Consider the following 17,927-nt stretch of genomic DNA (forward strand, 5'->3'; position numbering starts at 1 on the left):
ACAATCCTTCACAATGATTAATATATGTGTAATGTGTGTGACTTAACTATGTCAACTTAAAATTTTAAGAGGCATGATATTTTAATATTTTTAAATATCAAGCATCTCATTAACATGATTAATTTTTCTTTATCTCTCTTCTCATTACATCATAATATCTATTATATTAAAAAAAAAATTCTTCCCTCTCAATATGAGGCTTTTTTCTTCTTAATCAAATACATTAATATTTTTTAATTTATTAGGTCAAAAATTAATTTTATTCGTAATATATATCTTTGTTGGTCCATTAAAATTTTGTATAATATGAAAGCTAGATATAAATTTTTTCATTAAATAAGTTATTCTCATATATAAAATGTAACAAGACCTTACACCAAATCACAAGAAATTAAATAAAACTTTTAAGAACAAATAAATTAAATATTATACTTTTGCATGAATTGAATCCGGTGATATCTAACTAAGGTTCATCCTTTCATATATAATTAATTTGAATGTGTGTTTAGAAGAACCTTTTTAAATTTATTTTTAATAAAATTGATTTTGTAATACTGATTTTGGTATAAAAAAAACTGATTTTCAAATAAAATTATTTATGTTCTTATGTTTTTATCTAAAAAAACTATATTGGAATTAAATTAGGCTCTAGTTGGTTCAACTCAACGTAAAAGTTACTTTTTAGTTTTTATTACTTCTAGTCAAATTGTCCTTAAACTGAAATCAATTTTTTTAACCATCGTATCTAGGATCTTTAGTTCCATGGTTGGTTGTAGTTAAACTAATTCTCATTATAAAATCAAGTTTAATGGTTAATTATCATTATTTTTACCATAAAACCAAACGCACTCTAATTATACGTTTGGTTTCAATCGTACAATATGTTTACCTATGTCAAAATAGAAGCGCAACTGGTGGAAGCTAGCTTTTATGTCTTTAACCAAATTGATGTGAAATTACAAGGTTATGCATATCTTACATGCAAATCCAAACATATTATAAGTGTTTTCCAATTAATGCAATTGATTTTTTGTATGTTTGGTTTTCTGTATGCTCTTCCTCCCACACGTGTCTTTCATAAGTAATATTTTAAACGATATTTGAGTGAAATTTCATATAAATTTAAATCAATGCCAGATTAAACAAATGCTTCGAAGTGAAATGATTTATATTAAGATTTTTATTCTGAAAGTAAAATAACTATATAATTCAGTATTTTTTATCTAAGACACAAAAGCTACCTATCTTCACCATAGATGGGTCATCTTGTTAGATTTTTTTAATCTAATACTATTTTAGAAATTAAAATCTTAATTAGAATTATTTAGTAAATAACCTTAACCAACTAACTTAATGTATTAAAAAATTATGCCAGGTGATAAAACGGTGGATACAAAAAAATTAGATTCAGCAGCACCTTTTGGATGGATTAAAATTAAAAAACAGCCTTACACACGATAGAATACATCTATCTTCTATTCTATTATATAGTCTCACAAGACTTTGAAAACAAGGTATAATGTACTTGATATCAGGTCAACTTTATTAGTGGAATCCAAAAAGAGTTACATAAACTCTTTCTCTTATTAATAAATAGTTATTTATATAAGCAAATTTCTCTCGCATATGCAGTCCCTATATATACTCAATTACTCATACTCTCTTCCATTTTAACAACATTAATTGTAAAATATGCAGTTGTTTATTTTTAAATATATAGCTTACAATATTATAGTTGTTCTTAAGAGTTTTTTTACTAGAGAATTTAGTAATGTATGAACAAATTACGTACATATATAAATATACCGATATAATCTATATTGACGATAGCGGTGGAAATAGGTTAGGCCGGTCTACAGGGATCTACGACCTGGCCTACATAAAGTCTGACCTGAACTGTCCTATTTAATTAAAAAGTTAAACTCAGACTTTTTAAAAAACCTATTAAATTTAATAGATCAGGCTTATACTTATTAAAAACTTTAAAAGCCTGATAGGTCGGCCTATATATATATATATATATATATATATTATTTTTTGGGTATCAATATATAATATTATTTTTTAGATAAAATTAATTTTTTTTAAACTATCAGACTTTGATTACGCATTATTGTTCCACAACTTCTATTCCTACAATCAAGGAAGACTTTAATTACAATTTAAGTGTGAGTCATGTGTCATTTTATATTCCTTATTATTTTAATTCACTTTCATTTTTCTTTAACTTTCCTATTACGTTCTTACTCTATAAAATCTTAAATATTTATTGTAAAGAAGACTTTTAAAAAGGCTATCAGAGCAGGTCAGACGTTTAAAAAGATCAGGCCAAACCAAAATAAAAACTTTTGATAGACTATAAGTCAGATTCAAACCTCAAAGATTCATCGTACATTAAGTTCAGATCTTTCAAAGTCTATTTTAACGTAACCTATTCTCACCGCATAATTGCTGGTTGAAGAATGTGAAACTTTTATACAAATTTTTTTTAACTAGCATTGGCTGCATTGCTCTACGTGATTATTGTATGTCTAACAAAATATGATTTGTACCGTCGAATCAATCATGGTGGTCAAATTATATAGATTGTTTTCTTCAATGCGTCAGAACTTCACATTATTGATGTAAAGGACATTTCATTCTACAATTACTTTGCAGTCAATCATTCAAAATAATGGAGACAGGTTGTTAAAAATATTTGATTTGCGATATCTAAAAAATATTTGATTTGATTTGCACACAAAAAATAATGTACTTTTTGCGTCGCATCAAATTAGAAAATTATTATTTTTATTATGGATGAGAAAATAATAAATCTAAAACATTCAGAAGAGATGACATGAAATGCATTTATTTAATAACATAAAAAAATTATACAAGCTCGTTTGAAACATTATTTTTAACAAAATGATGATTAAGTAGAACTTATTTCGACATATATGATGATAGTAATTGTTGCATAGTATTCCGCGGAATAAAATTGGACTCAGTCTCAAACAATGAAACAAATCAATTATTGATCTCAGTGCATGGAACAGGGAGAGAAGAGAAATCTCAAACTTTGGGTAAAAAAATAATCGGAGATGACTAGGACCAATTCTTGATTGATAAAGATAAAAGTGTATATTTTAGTCTTTTTTTTTTCCCGAAGTATGCTAGTTTTGAATGAATAAGATCGTAATACGATTACCAAACTATAGGTTCTTCTAGTTTCTTCTGGTTTGAATTTTGGTTTTTATCTCCTCAATCTGTTCTTCTTTTGTTCATTTCTTTCCCATTGATAATATTTATTTTTTGCCGTGTGTCTTACGATTTTTAATGTTTGCGGTGCTAACCTACTTGGAATGTCTTGCATTATTGTGAAGTCATATCATCAAGGTTCATTAAAACAAAGTCGCTTCATTCTATTTCTAATGCAAAATTGCATAATCCTTTTCTTGTCTTTATTTTATTTATGATGAAAGAGTTGCTTCATCTAGTCTAGATATTAATATTTTCTTTTTACTTTGATATTGATATGAAATAATTTCTATTAAAAATAATGATTAATATTTATTGAACCATGAGTACACAAAATGATTTATTTCATATCCAAAATCAAAATTAAAGCATGAAACATTTGATTAATAAACACAATTTATTATATTTTTGCATAACCTTTGTTGGATACATCAATAGTACTGTAGACCCTGTGTCTTATTAAATCTCTTTCTGAGTTTCCAGGCTCCTTACATGACCCCAAACGTCCCACATTCGTATGTATCTATAATAATGGTACGCACCATGATGGCCTATTCCTGCTCTAATTTTTTTTTATCTATATGTGATAAGATTTTCTTTAGAGAAGACACGTACACTATCAAATAACTCGACCGTGTCAACTATTTTTATTCTTCAAATTCGTTGAAACTCTAAAGCGAGTAATTTTCTATTTATTGAATGACTCAAAACACCTAATTGCAGTGTTGCTATCTACTAATTTTGGGCGGTATGCCATTTTATTTTTATTTTAAAAAAAATCATTATAATACAGGTTACATTTATAGCATGTTTAGACTGCCGTTGTCGATTCACGTATAGACTGTTTTCTCAAAAAAAAAAAAAATGTAAAAAACACAAACTATTCTTTGTAGCTTAATTCATGACCTGAGTTTCTAACGTGTTACCAAACATACTATTAGTAAAACCATACTATATGAAAAGAGATTCCAATGAAAAACATTCTTCAAACTAATGCACAAGGTCATAATTATTATAATCTATAAAAAAACAAAAGTTAATGAAGTTTTGTAATCTAGAATCTAGATTAACCCGGGTAACTCACAACAAAGTGACAAATCAAAATAGTTGGTCACAAAGAATCTGATGCTCAGAACAATATTGATCTTTTCTTAGAGTGAAACTGGTCTCTTTTGCTACGTCAATTACTTGTGCTTGACTTTTTCCATTGAAACTTGGCTTGAATAGCATAATATGGGACTTTGCAAACACCAAATAGGCTAGAACAACGAGCATAACCAATTAAAAGCCTTCTATATCTGGTATCATTATAGAGACTTTCTAGCCATTTTCTAACCCAAGACTTTAACCCTTTCTTTCTAGTAAATAATAGGATTCTTTGGTTGCATCCTATGAGTCAACACAGCTTGATAAACAGATGCATGCTGTTGAGAACTGCCGATCATTCGTGCTTCTCTCCAGACTAAAGGTTTCAGCACAGTTTGTTGGGTTATGAAGAGGAAAAACCATAACAACAATCTTATTGCGAGCATAGTTTAGAAATTAGGAGGGAAGAGAATTTCCATTACTTTTGGCTTCAAGTTTGCTTGTTCCAGGGTTCCAATCCATATCTTTAGTCATCTTAAGGCTTAGCCCTATGGAAATGGATTGGCATTAGTCCTCTCAGGCAACAACTATTTAAAAAACATCTAAATTGCCAATATCAATTCTGCATTGCTCTTGATGCCAACGAATATCCACATATCCAACATTGCCACGATTTTCATTCCATTTTTTAAAAATATTCATTTAAAATAAGGGGGCATAGTTTAATTAATCGACTAATTATTCCATAATGCCACTTAAACATACCCAAAAAACTCGCCAGTACTAAATTACCAGCTGGAAATCTAGCTTTACATGTTTATTAAAGAAACCAATCGGAGATAAACTTCAGCAACATACTACGTTAACAAATCAAAAGTGAATCAAAAAGTAAAAGCTATGCAAAAATATACAGTCAATAATTAAATTCTATTAAGCAACACACGCACAATTACGATGGATGGAGCCGAGTAACTTTGCCAAATGAAAATCGGGAATAGAAATGCGAACATTCAAGGTAACCAAATCCACACGCTTCATAGTAATGAATATATAATCTTCATAGACAATAGCTATAATAACGGAGAAAAACATTCGTTCAAATGAACGTCTAAACCGTAAGGAAAATTCTCAAAAAGTTGACAGACAACAAAATTATCAAAGCTGAAACAAAAATCCTTGTGCCTACTATTAAGCTGCGAATTCTGAGCGTCTTATCACCTGAATCTGCGACAAAAATGTCCACCACGTAAAATTAGGGTAAGTTAAACCACGTAAAATCCAGGGATATAAGTAGAATTAACTAAACCAAGGTCATGAACAAATCCTGATACAATAACAAGCATCTGAGTAGAAGAATAATTTGCAGAAATTTCTTTACCATTTAATGTTGAAGCAATAATACATTTTTCGTAACTAAATAACATCAGAAAATGTACAACAGTATAAACCAATGACGTCCATTCAAAATTCACAAAAAAGAAACATTAAAAATCAAGGAATAGAGGACTTGAAACAGTTATCATAAACAATAAACAGTCTCTCACAAAACCTAATTAATTTTTTAAGCATAAATAAACACTTACACAAGCAAAAGATGAATATTAAATTTACCATTATTTGTTAGTTTCTTCTCTTAGACAGCATGTAAAAGTAAAAACAGTTTTACTAAACTAGCAACATTGGCAAACAGAGTGTTGATCTATAAAAAGAAAAAAACAAGTGAAAAAGTAAGCATAAATGTACAACAAATGAATAATCAACATGTTATATACACATTTGGATAATCAACAAATGGATAACCATCGTGTATGTTATTTACACACATTTGGATAATGAACAAATGGATCGTCATCATGTATGTTATATACACATTTGGAGACCCAATGATGCAGTACATCCACTGACATAACGCATGGAATACAGCACAGGATTTCCAAAGAATGTTACATAGAATAGAAAGACAGAACAACTAGTTAGAGAACATCAACAAAAGAGATTACCTCATATATTACTTGGATACATGAATACTCTTACTCGAGCTCCCTGGAATGCATCAAAACTCAAAAAAGTCAAATACCATAAAGAAAGCCAGCATAATAAAAACAGCCCTGTCAGATTATTACCATCGATCTGGGTGGAAGGTTTGACTTGAATTTTGCACGGACAACACCACTGTTGCCGTGAGGCCTCGTAACCTTGCCCCATATGCAGCGGTAATGGCTTCCATCCTTTTTCACCTTAGCCTTGTAGATATAGGCCATTTTCTTGCCAGCATACCATCCTACTTCTTCTTTGGTGTTCACTCCCTCAATTTGGATCAGGGATGTGTTTGGGTACTGGTTGGACTTGGACCTGAGAAACACCACCAGTTTATCACAAACCAGACATTTCATTTACAAGCAGCTAGACACAAAAAAAAGGGGAAGCAAAAACTTAATTAAACTAGCAGGGCAACAAGCTTTTACCTTTTGTATCCAAGGATTGTACCCCTCACGTAGAGTCTAAAGCAAAAGATAAAAAAGTACAGTGTTAGGCAAATTTCAACTAATAGAAAATACAAATAAATAGACATTGAAGAAGGAACAAAACACAATAAAGTAAGATCATCCAAACCCAAATCAACATATATACCCAAAACCCTAAAATCTGAAATGCTACAACTACAAAAACCAGTATTTAAATCACTTTCTTTTGCTGTCAGTGAGATCAGTAAATTAATTTCTCCAGGTCATACATCTTTCACTGAGATAGCCATAAAATATGTTCCGGTTGTAACAGTGACTACACTCCAATTCTAACAAACATCATTAAACCATACCCTAAATAACAAATCAACGGTGGAAATAATGAAGCAAACCAGGGTACGCCGTATTTAAAAACACAGAAAACGAATCCATTTAAAAATTGTCAATGGAGTTTCGAAAGAAAAATCAGATAACTGTTACCGATAGAGCGTGAAATTGAGAAATGGGCGAGAGCAAACGCATATAGAAACGAAAGAATGAATACCTGACGCGCTCTCCTTGACGACCTTTCACCATCGTTGGTAGCTGCACCTGATACACACACAAAAAGCGACGACGGCGTAACCCTAGACTAGAACTATCGGAATATGGGTTTTTAGGGGTTTTATAGGGAAAGGAAGAACTACACAGTTGGGCTTTGAGTGGTAAACCCAACCCACATTAAGCCCAATATGAAGTTTTAAGTAATGAAAAAAATATATATATTTGTATTTAAGGACAAAAAAAAAATTGTATATTCAATAATTACATGTATTTTCCATAGCAGATGATCTTAGTCAAAACCCACCAATTACTAAATATAAATTATAAATTCTTCTTACAATAAAAAAATTACATTGCAAAATATATGGGGAATTTATAATAATTTTGGGATAAGAAATAATTTTAACTTTTAAGAGTTTACAAACTATAAATTTTAATGAAATTTTGATTTAAATTGTAGAATTTTGTAAAATTCAAGACTATGGTTTAATTATTATTTTTTTGTTTAGTAAATTTGAAGAAAATAAAATTTAAAATCTTTTTATAACAATTTAAGTAAAAAAAAAAAAAACAGAGAGAGAATTTGAAGCTTCAATTCCCACTTAAATTTATACTTTTGCCTAATGAATCATGGACTTCTATATATAAAAAACTGGTTGATTACATGTAGGAGTAAAAATCTTGTAGACAAACGAAAGATTTAGACACCTTAGCTAAAATGTGAACATTTTTTAAAAGTGTAAGACCATGTTTTATTAAAAAAACGAAGGACAAAAATATACTGAAAATGTGAACAACTTGATTAGTTTGCTTATGAATGAACTTTGCATGCTAGCTCTGCATAATGGAGAGATATATCGGCTAAGGAGTTTCTAAGAATCACTCCCAATTCATCCCTCCAAATCTCTTGCCATTGAATACGCCCACTACTTACTTACAATCTAACTCAATGATAACATGCTTCAAATTCATAAAAGCTAATCCGTTTGCAATGTTTATGTGAATGATGCTTCAGCTTTTCTGTGGTGATAGTACTGTATAAGAGCATTATGTTCTTGTAGTCATAAAATTCCCCTGCTAATTCTGATTCCTTATACAAGTTGATAAACATGTCGTGTCATCTTCGTAAAAAATTGGAACATCAATGTTGCATTTTTAAAAAACCGCCACAAGGCTACATAGTCACTAATGGTTTAGGATCGGTTTAATAAAATAAATATTTTTTTGTGTTTATTTAAACTGTTTTTGATTTAAAAACAATTTTTTGCTTATTTTAAGAAACAAATAGATCTTAAAATAATATTTTCTAAAAGAATGTTTATTTTAAACTTATTTTTTAAAATTTGAACAAATCCACCCTTAGTTAGTTTTTGGTTTCTTAGCTGAAAATTTTGTTATCATACACAAGATTGAATCATGCTATATTGAAAAAATTTATTTAATTTGACTTTTTTATGTAAAATTTCTTCGAACTAACAAAAGTAACCATTGTGAGCAAAAAATTATTTTCTGTAAGTTATGAGACACTTGTGATCTTTAATCTAAAACAACAAAAAAATTATTTAATCTAATAAAAATATTTTATAAATAAGTTTTTTTAGTAATTTATAGTATATTTTGAGTTACTCTTTCAAGTAGGGTTATTTAAAAATGTTAATTTCTAATTTATAAATTTTCATAGTTATTACTTTTTTCCTTGTGATATTTATTAAATTTGTGTTTTACTTTTTAAAAATAGAGTAGATTTCATTATTAGTAATTTTTTTATTTAGACACTCTTATTTATTTTATTTATATGGAGGGCATTGAACAAGCGTAAAAGGAAAAGAATAAATACCTTGCTTGAACGAGAGAAAACTCAAAAGTTTAATAAAATGAGCAAAAAAGTTGTAGGAGAAATTTCAATAACACTTTTATTATTAAAAAATTTAAAATAAATAATTATATTCTTACTAATTATTTTCACAATAATTTTTATAATACTATGAAAATAGTATGGGAACAGAATAGAAAGCAGTGTGTATTAAAAATGAATAATATATAATATAGAGATAATTTTTTAAAAAACAAAAAATCACTCTTTTGAATTATACATTTTTTTTTTCAGAAAGAAACACATGTAATTAAAAATTAAAAATTATGAAATTAAAGTGTGGTAAGAATTCATATGTGTAAACCCTAAGCCCAGAAAAAAAAGTGTTTATGAAGTGAGAAAGCAAAACAAAGCAAAGGGAAGGAGAAAGGGGAAGCAGAATCAGCGTGATGGCGAGAAACTGGGTGGTTCGATCCTTGGCGCTTCGTCACGCAATGAAGAATAGGGTTCTCCCACTCTCCTTCAACCGAATTCTTCCCTCACTCCCATCAAAATCCTCTCTCTTAGCCACCACCGCCGCCGCCACTGCCTCCTCTCAGCTCTCCCTCCTCCCCTCCTTCCACCACTCTCGCTCCCTCTCCTCCGCCTCAGGTCCCTCTCTCTCTCTATATATATATATCTCTTACATTATACGTCGTTTGATTTTTTATATGTAGTAATAACTAAAAGTCTAATGTTGAATCATTTTTCAGCTCCTTCCGACGTTGTCCTTGTTAATTCCGAGGAAGAGTTCAACAATATCCTTACCAAAGTCCGAGGCATGTCTTCTTACTATTTTCTGTTTTCTCTGTTGTAATATTTTGTTTTTCGATTATTTAAGCAAATACACTCTGATACAGGTTTGGGAATATTTTATTGTTCTTCTGTTCTGTTATATATATATATATATACGGAGAGCTGAGTACTTCTTGCTGACAAAATTCTGTTGAACAGATGACTCGTTGCACGCGGTCTTCTATTTCACTGCGGCTTGGTGTGGACCTTGTAAGTTCCTGTGTCTGTTCTTTTTGTTGTTCTACGATATTTTACTGTGTTGTTGGTGGGGCATGTACATGACCATTGCAAAAGGACAATGAGAATTGAGAAAGTGATCACATAATTTTAATTAAAAGGAATATTTGGTGATGATACCAAACAATAAATTACGCTTCACCCATGAATTATACACACGGGATCTTCACCTGTGTGCTAAATTCAAAAGAAACATGCTTTTGATGTGCTAAAAACTGGAAATTCTGATGATATTAGGCTTTGTCTAGTAAGATTAGGTTCCAATCCCCCTCATCTTCATGGATGTTAAAATTGAAAAATACCCCTAAGATCTCTTTATTATAAACTTCAAATTTGCAAACAAGATTCCTGCCCTTGTTCTGGTTGTAGTCTTTTGTTTAAACTGTCATCATGCTTGTGTATAAATTATGTGGATGACACATGTTATGCCCATTGACAATCTGCTGAGAGGTGATGTTCCTATAATTTTTTTCTTTCTCGCTGTGTATATTCTAAAGAGAAATTCTCACAATTTTCCTGGTGTATGTTTCTGTTTAGGCAGGTTTATTTCACCTATCGTTGGGGAGCTCAGTAAGAAGTACCCTCATGTAACAACATATAAGATTGACATTGATCAGGTATGGAGCAAACCAATTTGTCAAATTTAGCCTGTCACTAATTTCATTGGCAACCATTAGGTTTTTTCATTTTGGGGATCTGGTGGTTTCGTTTTTTGCATGTTATGTTTTTGTATTTACTTCAAAATTTTCTTGCTTTATGGCATCAAGAATTTGCTACGTGTCAAGGTGGCTTAATCTACCATTACTTTTTCTTTCCATCTATCCCAGGAAGCACTTCAAGGCACACTGGGCAAGTTGCAGATTTCATCTGTGGTAATTCATTTAACATTTTGTTAGAAATTTATGTGTTCAGATACTGTTTGTGGTGATAAAAACTTTTTCACGCATGTATACAGTATAATCTGGTTGTAGCATGTGAATCATGTTAGGCATTCGTTAAAAGAATATGGCTGAGAAATTTGAAACTTCTCTCCAGCTGTTTAGTCATCGTTTTTATGAATGCATGCCTCTTTTTGTTTGTTTACATCTTTCTGGTATTGCTTCGATGATCTTTATTTTTTAAACTTTCTTTTGTCTTCCTTTAGCTCCTTAATTAGATTATTATTTCATTAATGAAATGGTGAAAACATAATGCAGGATAGACTTTTAAATCTTTTGATCATAGATGTCATGCTCATATTCTCAGACCTAGTTGTAATTTGTATAAATACATGCTCAATTAGGTAAGCTGTGTTTTCATTGTCAATTGACTTTAATGTGTCTTGTCAGTTTAAATGTGCACAGGTTTATGTGTCATTGAATAAGTGTGTTACAGTAGCATTGATTTTAATATCATTTCGTAATTATGGAGTCACTGAAGATTTTGGCAATTTCAGACCATAAATATCTGGAAATTTTTTGGTAACATGAAATTCATGACTTGAACTTTAAGATTTTATCTCTTCCCTTGTTTCTTCTGCGACTAATGGCATGCACCGGTTAAACCCAAGTGATTGAGTTGTTCATATATAAATAAAGAAATGTGCCATTTCTCTTTTTTTATTTTTATAAATTCAGTGGAGACAGTAGAATTTGCTTTATAATGCCTTCCCTTGCAATCTTAACTGTCTCTTCACTGCAATATACCTCCTCCTGAAGGTTATAACATAATAACAATGATTTTACCTTCTGCAGCCAACACTTCATTTCTTTCAGAATGGGAAAAAGGCTGATGAGCTTATAGGTGCTGATGTTGCGCGATTAAACTATATCACAGAGAAACTCTTCAAGTAATCCTTCAGAGTTGAACTTCATGTTATGCTTTCTAAATATGATGCATGCACTGTGAGGCTGTTATTTCAGCCCTTCCATTAGGTTTAACATTGGTGCTTTTCAAGTTGTAATGTTCTGTTCCGACTTCTGAATGTGATTACTGATCTGTTATATATGCATGTGTCAAACATTCTTGCTTTGTAATTTCACTCACTGTAATCACTTGATCACTTATTGCCTAGTTTGGCCCCCCTGCCACCCAAAGGAAACATTCTGGTTGAATCTATTGAGATGGTTTTGCTTCTCACTGGATTTTGTGACCAGCATAAAATTTTATTGTTATATGCTGAATTTTGGCTTAACTAAGCTTTTTGTGTTTCAGGAAGGACTGACTTTGATTTTGGCTGAATGGACGATGAAGTGCAAAATGATTGAACTGTGGCTGCTTGGAGTATGTCTAGGCGTCCCTCTTGATATGCTGGTGTCAATGTCTTGGTTTAATATTGAAGTGTTTTGTGTAGGTCTTTAGGACATGGGATATTTGTTATACGTAATGTTTTTATAGAAGGAATATTGAGAAGTTGAAAATTCTTAAAATTGACATCATTCTAATTTATCTTCTATATGATACTTAATTGTTGTTTTGTAGGATCCAAGTTTGCAAGTTTTGTTTTTATGTTGTTTTAGCGTTGTTTTTCAAAAATTGATCATTTGAGGTCATGCTTTGTTCATTCCGAGGGACCTAGCACGACTTTGTGAAATACATTACGGGTTTCATCTCAGGTGGAATTTAGCTTGACCAAGTCATCAACCTGAACGTCTTTTTTTTCTTCCTTGCGCATGCTTTCCCAACTAAGTTTCTTTAGGCTCTTCACACCTCAAGGGTTTAACGAACTAAAAACAAGAACTTTAATAATTGTTAAGATTTTTAAAGGACCCAATTGGGTAAAATTAGAAAACAAAAGAGCATAGCCAAAAAACTAAGAGAATTAATTGAGCACTTTAAATAAATTAAGGAATCAATTGGGTATTATTAAACCAAAATAAACAAAAGAATGATTGCAATGAATACAATTTCAGCATTTTCAGTCTTTATTTCAATCTTCGTTAATGTCTTGTTTGCATAAAAACAGAACCTTGATAGTTGAAGGTTGTGTAGACTTGGAGCTATGAGAGATGAATATTTTGATTTGCATTAAATCTATGCAGACATTGAACATGTTTTTATTTATTTATTTATTATTATTCATTGCTTTGTTTACTTTGGAGATATATCCTTATATAATTCTTTTAATCTAAAGAAACTTGACAGTTACAGGGGATAAAATAAGAATTTAATTGGAATAAACTTACAATATATAAATTTTTATATTATCATCTAATTATAAATTTGTTGTATATTTGAAAACTATTTATTTCAATAATAGTTACTTAAAAGATTATATTTCAAGTTTCAGTCATACCAATTCAAACAAATATTTAGATATTTTATGTTGATCGGTACATTAAAATTAATCTTTAGAAATAATGCCATTTTTTTTTTCTTTTAACACTGAATATTTTTTTTAGCAACAGAGACACTGGTTTATTTAGACTTTTTTTTTATCTTACCTTGGTTCATCAGGAAAATGAATTTATTTAATTTGAAATTTAATCAAGAGATAAGTAAAGTTTTATGAATTTATTTAATTTGAAGTTTAATCCAGAGATAAGTAAAGTTTGATAATAAAAAAAAAAATTGTTAATGATGAACTTAGTACTCAAACGATTCAAAGAATTATTTCACCACATTAAGCACTTGGAAGTTGTAATCACTTGGTTTTTATTTAGATAAGAAAACAGAGGAATTCCGTGTCCAAAACATTTTGCAGCATGAGCTTCTCCATTGCACACCGCGTGCACCAACCTCCTCGTCATCTTCCCCATGCTTCCGCAAACAAAGCAGCCACGCTTCATCATCATTCACACCACCCAACACCTATTGTTTCCTTTCTTCAGACTGCAACACTTTCAAAGGAACCAACGTGGAAGCAGATTAACCAAGTCCCATACTCAACCACTCATTCGAAGAGAACTTGGGCATCTGACATAGACCCGCCGCACTTGGTTGTTTAGTTAACACACCTTGGAATGCAATGATAACGGGTTATTCACAAGCTGGTTCTCACAGAGGCCTTACAACTGTTCACAAGAATGTGCCAAAACAATATCCAATCAGATTTATACACATTCTGTTGTGTGTTTAACTCAATTGCTGCTTTGAAGTGTCTGAAATCATTAAGGGAGACTCATGGAATGGCTTTGAAATGTGGATTCGATGCAATGCAGATTAGTGCAACCAATGCCCTTGCTGATGCATATGCCAAATGTGACTCACTTGAAGCTGTAGAAAATGTATTCAATAGAATGCAAGAGAAAGACATAGTATCTTGGACAACCATGGTGACAGCATATTGCCAATATTCTGAATGGGGAAAAGCCCTGGCCATCTTCTCACAAATGCGCAATGAAGGCTTTGTACCCAATCATTTTACCCTTTCTAGTGTGATTACTGCATGTGGAGGTCTTTGTTTACTAGAATACGGCCAGCAAATTCACGGTCTGACATGCAAGGCCAGCATGGATACCGAAACATGCATAGAAAGTGCTCTAATTGACATGTACGCCAAATGTGGCAATCTAAAAGGGGCAATGAAAATTTTCAAAAGAATATCCAACCCCGACACGGTTTCATGGACTGCAATAATATCCACTTATGCCCAACACGGCCTTGTTGAAGATGCCCTTCAACTCTTCAGAAAGATGAAACAGTCAGATGCAAAGATCAACGCTGTCACATTACTTATGCATCCTTTTCGCCTGCAGCCATGGAGGAAAGGTGGAGGAAGGCCTGAGAATTTTCCATCAAATGGAGGACACCTATGGTGTGGTGCCCGAAATGGAACACTACCCGAAATGAAGAATCAGTACCTATTGATAATGGTAAGACTGAACTTAACAGCGGGAAAGTCTTACCCTTCCAAATTGTTACTATGATAGTTTGTTATGTTGCTTTCTAGAGTAAAAACTACTTTTCCCGTGATACTGTTACTACAAATTAAAATGCTTCGTCATCACTTTTTTTTAAGCTCTTGATCTTCTGAATGTTCAAGATAATTACAAGCATCTCCTTGTAATACATTATCATTATAACTTGTATGAATAAAAGAAAATTTACTTATATGATAAATAGCTTAAGTGTTCAAATCCATGTTTGCTTTTGCTGCGTATTTCTATAAAATAGGGCCACAAATAGAGCTCCTCGCAGGAATGGACAGGTCACACATTCAAACCTGCAAATTAACAATTAGATGCATGTGTAAAACATTTGCGCTTTGTAATTTTCTTTTCACCTTGATCACTTAACCTATGCCATGCCCCCTGCCCACCAAAACAAATTCTACTTCACTAGATTTTCCGGGGAGATTGTAAGATATTAAATTGGCGAATAATATAAGGCAGTAGCGACATTGAGATGGGAAATGGACCATAAAGTGTAAAATGATTGAACAGCGGCTGCTCAAAAACAGTCTAGAAGACCCTTCCGATAGTCTGGTGTCAATGTCTTGGCTTGGAATTGAAGTGTTGAAGTAATCATTTGATTGTACTTTTCAAAACTCCATACATTTTTTGTGCAGGACATTGGATATTTGTGACAAGAAACGTATTACAAACTTGAAAATTATTTGATACAAGTTCACGGGTATAAAAATAATATCATACATTCATTTTACATTGAAAATATTGAGCTGCAGAGGCACTGCACGGTTTTTAGATAGATAAGAAAAAGGGGAATTCTGTGTCTACATCACGTGCAGCATCATGAGCATATGAATTGAATTTGTTGATTCACTATAATAATAAGTTTCAGTGAACTTTAGCCATAATCATTCTGAAAATTGTGAATGCAGAAACTTAACAAAATATTAGGGCTAAAATCGCAATTAAAACCTAGATTCAAACAGTGCATGTCAAACGAACCAGAAAATTTCCTATCTGAATAGACCCATTTGTGCGAATTCCTCAGTATCAAAACATGCTCGCATTCATTTCCCCCGTAAATTAAAAGAAGGCAAATGTATTAATTAACAAAAGAAGAAGACGACGACGACAAATCTTAAGAGCAGAATAATAGTTTTGATAAGATTTGCAAAACAAGAATACAATATTAAAAAAAGGCAACATTCCAAAAGCCCTAATAATAAAACCTCACGATTGCGAGATCAGAATCTGAGTTTGGTAAAGAACCACCTATTCTTGCCGGTCTTGAACCTCTCCTCCAACCGCTTCTTGGTCTCCTTGAGAGCAGTGACCTTCTTGTCCTTGGTGCCGAGAACATCAGGGGTAACAGCATCCTTGAGATCCACGTCGAACGTGTAACGCGTGGGCATGAGGTGCTGGTAGTTCACGAGCTTCACGAACGCCTTAACCCTAGATTTCTTGGCCGTCTTCTTGGCGGAGTCCTTCTTGATGACCTTGCTTGGGTACTTCTTGATTCCGGCGACGAGGCAGTGGCCGTAGGGGCGCTCCCTGGTTCCCTCGTCGAAGGTCCTCACGATCACCGCCTTGCGCCCGGCGTAGCGGCCCTGCAGGACGATGACAGCCTTGTTGGGCTTAAGGAACTTCACCATCTTCTTCCTCGACTGGTGATGGATGAACTAGGGTTTTGCTCTCGCTGGCTCTGTTGCTATTGCTCCGCTGGTGCACAACAAAACCCTAACTTCGGTTTTTATATCCACACAAGACCGATAGGTTTTTCCTGGCTTCTGGGTTTGGGCACATTGCTAAATGGGCCGTTTCTAGTGAGTGTACAATAGGCCAGCGTTTTCTTTTAATTGATCTACTATTCCCATCACCAACAGTGCTATTGGCACTACAAAGTTTTGTGAAATCACTCTTTTGCCCATTCACTAAATCCCTACACCCCCTCCCCTTCCCCTCAGACTTCTCCCTCACATAGTCACGGAACCTTGTCACACCACCCCCACCCATCATCTAGCACCGTTGCATACCCCCACCCCCATCCAAAATAGAAGCTCTGAATCACACCTTCATCGCGTGCCACCATTGTTGTCGTCCTCCAGCATTGTGTGTGCACACCCCGCCCAGCCTAGATCCAGAATCGTCACTTGCCACCATTGTCTTTGTCCTCCAGCATTGCACGCACACACCCCACCTGACACCCAGCGTAGATCCAAAGTCTTTGCGCATCACTCTATCATATTTCTGTTGTTTAATAAACAACAATTTATGTTGTTTAATAATTCAACATAATAGTATTTTGGTTGTTTACTAAAGGGTGAAGAAAATTAAATAATGGAAATACCATTTTATTGTGTAAAAGAGGGTGCAAAAAGATTACATAACGGAAACACAATTTTGTTGTTTAAATACATAACGAAATCATGTTTTAGTTATGTAATTTTTTTTTTCATCCCCTTTTAGGCAATAGAAATATGATTTCATTGTGTATTTTACCAACAAGATCATGAGCTCATGTTTTTAGTGAAAATGATTTTTGGAAGAAAAAAATTAATGCACACGTGGTTAATGTCAATAGCCCTATTGGTAGTGTCAATAGTTGCTCCCTCTACTTCGTTGCTTTAATTAAAGTAACATATTAGCAATTTTAGAAGTGGCTCTAACATTCCATGGAGTGAGGGAAAGATAAAAGATATTTGGAGAATTTTTTATTTTTTTGGCTCCTTGTTAATTTCTTTTTCCTTGATTTAGCTTCGATTTTAGTCTCTGTTTAATCTTTCGCGCATCAAGATCAATAGTTGCAGAATCATTCCATCTTAATCAATAACTTTTAATTATTTTAAAAAAATTGTATGTTGCATTAATTATATTCCTATT

General features: G+C 32.4%; 4 protein-coding genes across 4 annotated transcripts; 2 read left to right on the forward strand and 2 right to left on the reverse strand.

The window, feature by feature from the left end:
* Positions 1 to 5,321: 5,321 nt before the first annotated feature.
* On the reverse strand, positions 5,322 to 7,491 carry LOC114421498 (60S ribosomal protein L35a-3-like). Its single transcript, XM_028387447.1, has 5 exons — positions 7,336 to 7,491; positions 6,792 to 6,827; positions 6,450 to 6,678; positions 6,327 to 6,369; positions 5,322 to 5,550 (listed from the first exon to the last, which is right to left on the reverse strand). The coding sequence occupies exons 1-4, from the start codon at positions 7,365 to 7,367 to the stop codon at positions 6,328 to 6,330; spliced, it is 339 nt and encodes a 112-aa protein (XP_028243248.1). The 5' UTR covers positions 7,368 to 7,491; the 3' UTR covers positions 5,322 to 5,550; position 6,327.
* Positions 7,492 to 9,501: 2,010 nt separating this feature from the next.
* Positions 9,502 to 12,680, forward strand: LOC114422550 (thioredoxin O2, mitochondrial-like). The gene is made up of 7 exons (XM_028388964.1): positions 9,502 to 9,798; positions 9,900 to 9,965; positions 10,141 to 10,191; positions 10,756 to 10,835; positions 11,046 to 11,090; positions 11,952 to 12,046; positions 12,412 to 12,680. The coding sequence occupies exons 1-7, from the start codon at positions 9,597 to 9,599 to the stop codon at positions 12,419 to 12,421; spliced, it is 549 nt and encodes a 182-aa protein (XP_028244765.1). The 5' UTR covers positions 9,502 to 9,596; the 3' UTR covers positions 12,422 to 12,680.
* A 1,221-nt stretch (positions 12,681 to 13,901) lies between these two features.
* On the forward strand, positions 13,902 to 15,065 carry LOC114420863 (pentatricopeptide repeat-containing protein At1g06143-like). Its single transcript, XM_028386581.1, has 2 exons — positions 13,902 to 14,135; positions 14,295 to 15,065. The coding sequence occupies exons 1-2, from the start codon at positions 13,902 to 13,904 to the stop codon at positions 15,063 to 15,065; spliced, it is 1,005 nt and encodes a 334-aa protein (XP_028242382.1).
* Positions 15,066 to 16,093: 1,028 nt separating this feature from the next.
* On the reverse strand, positions 16,094 to 16,784 carry LOC114421500 (60S ribosomal protein L27-like). The gene has a single exon (XM_028387450.1). The coding sequence runs from the start codon at positions 16,697 to 16,699 to the stop codon at positions 16,292 to 16,294; it is 408 nt and encodes a 135-aa protein (XP_028243251.1). The 5' UTR covers positions 16,700 to 16,784; the 3' UTR covers positions 16,094 to 16,291.
* Between the last annotated feature and the right edge of the window lie 1,143 nt (positions 16,785 to 17,927).

Source organism: Glycine soja, chromosome 8 (assembly GCF_004193775.1).
Source record: "Glycine soja cultivar W05 chromosome 8, ASM419377v2, whole genome shotgun sequence".
Taxonomy (NCBI): Eukaryota; Viridiplantae; Streptophyta; class Magnoliopsida; order Fabales; family Fabaceae; genus Glycine; species Glycine soja.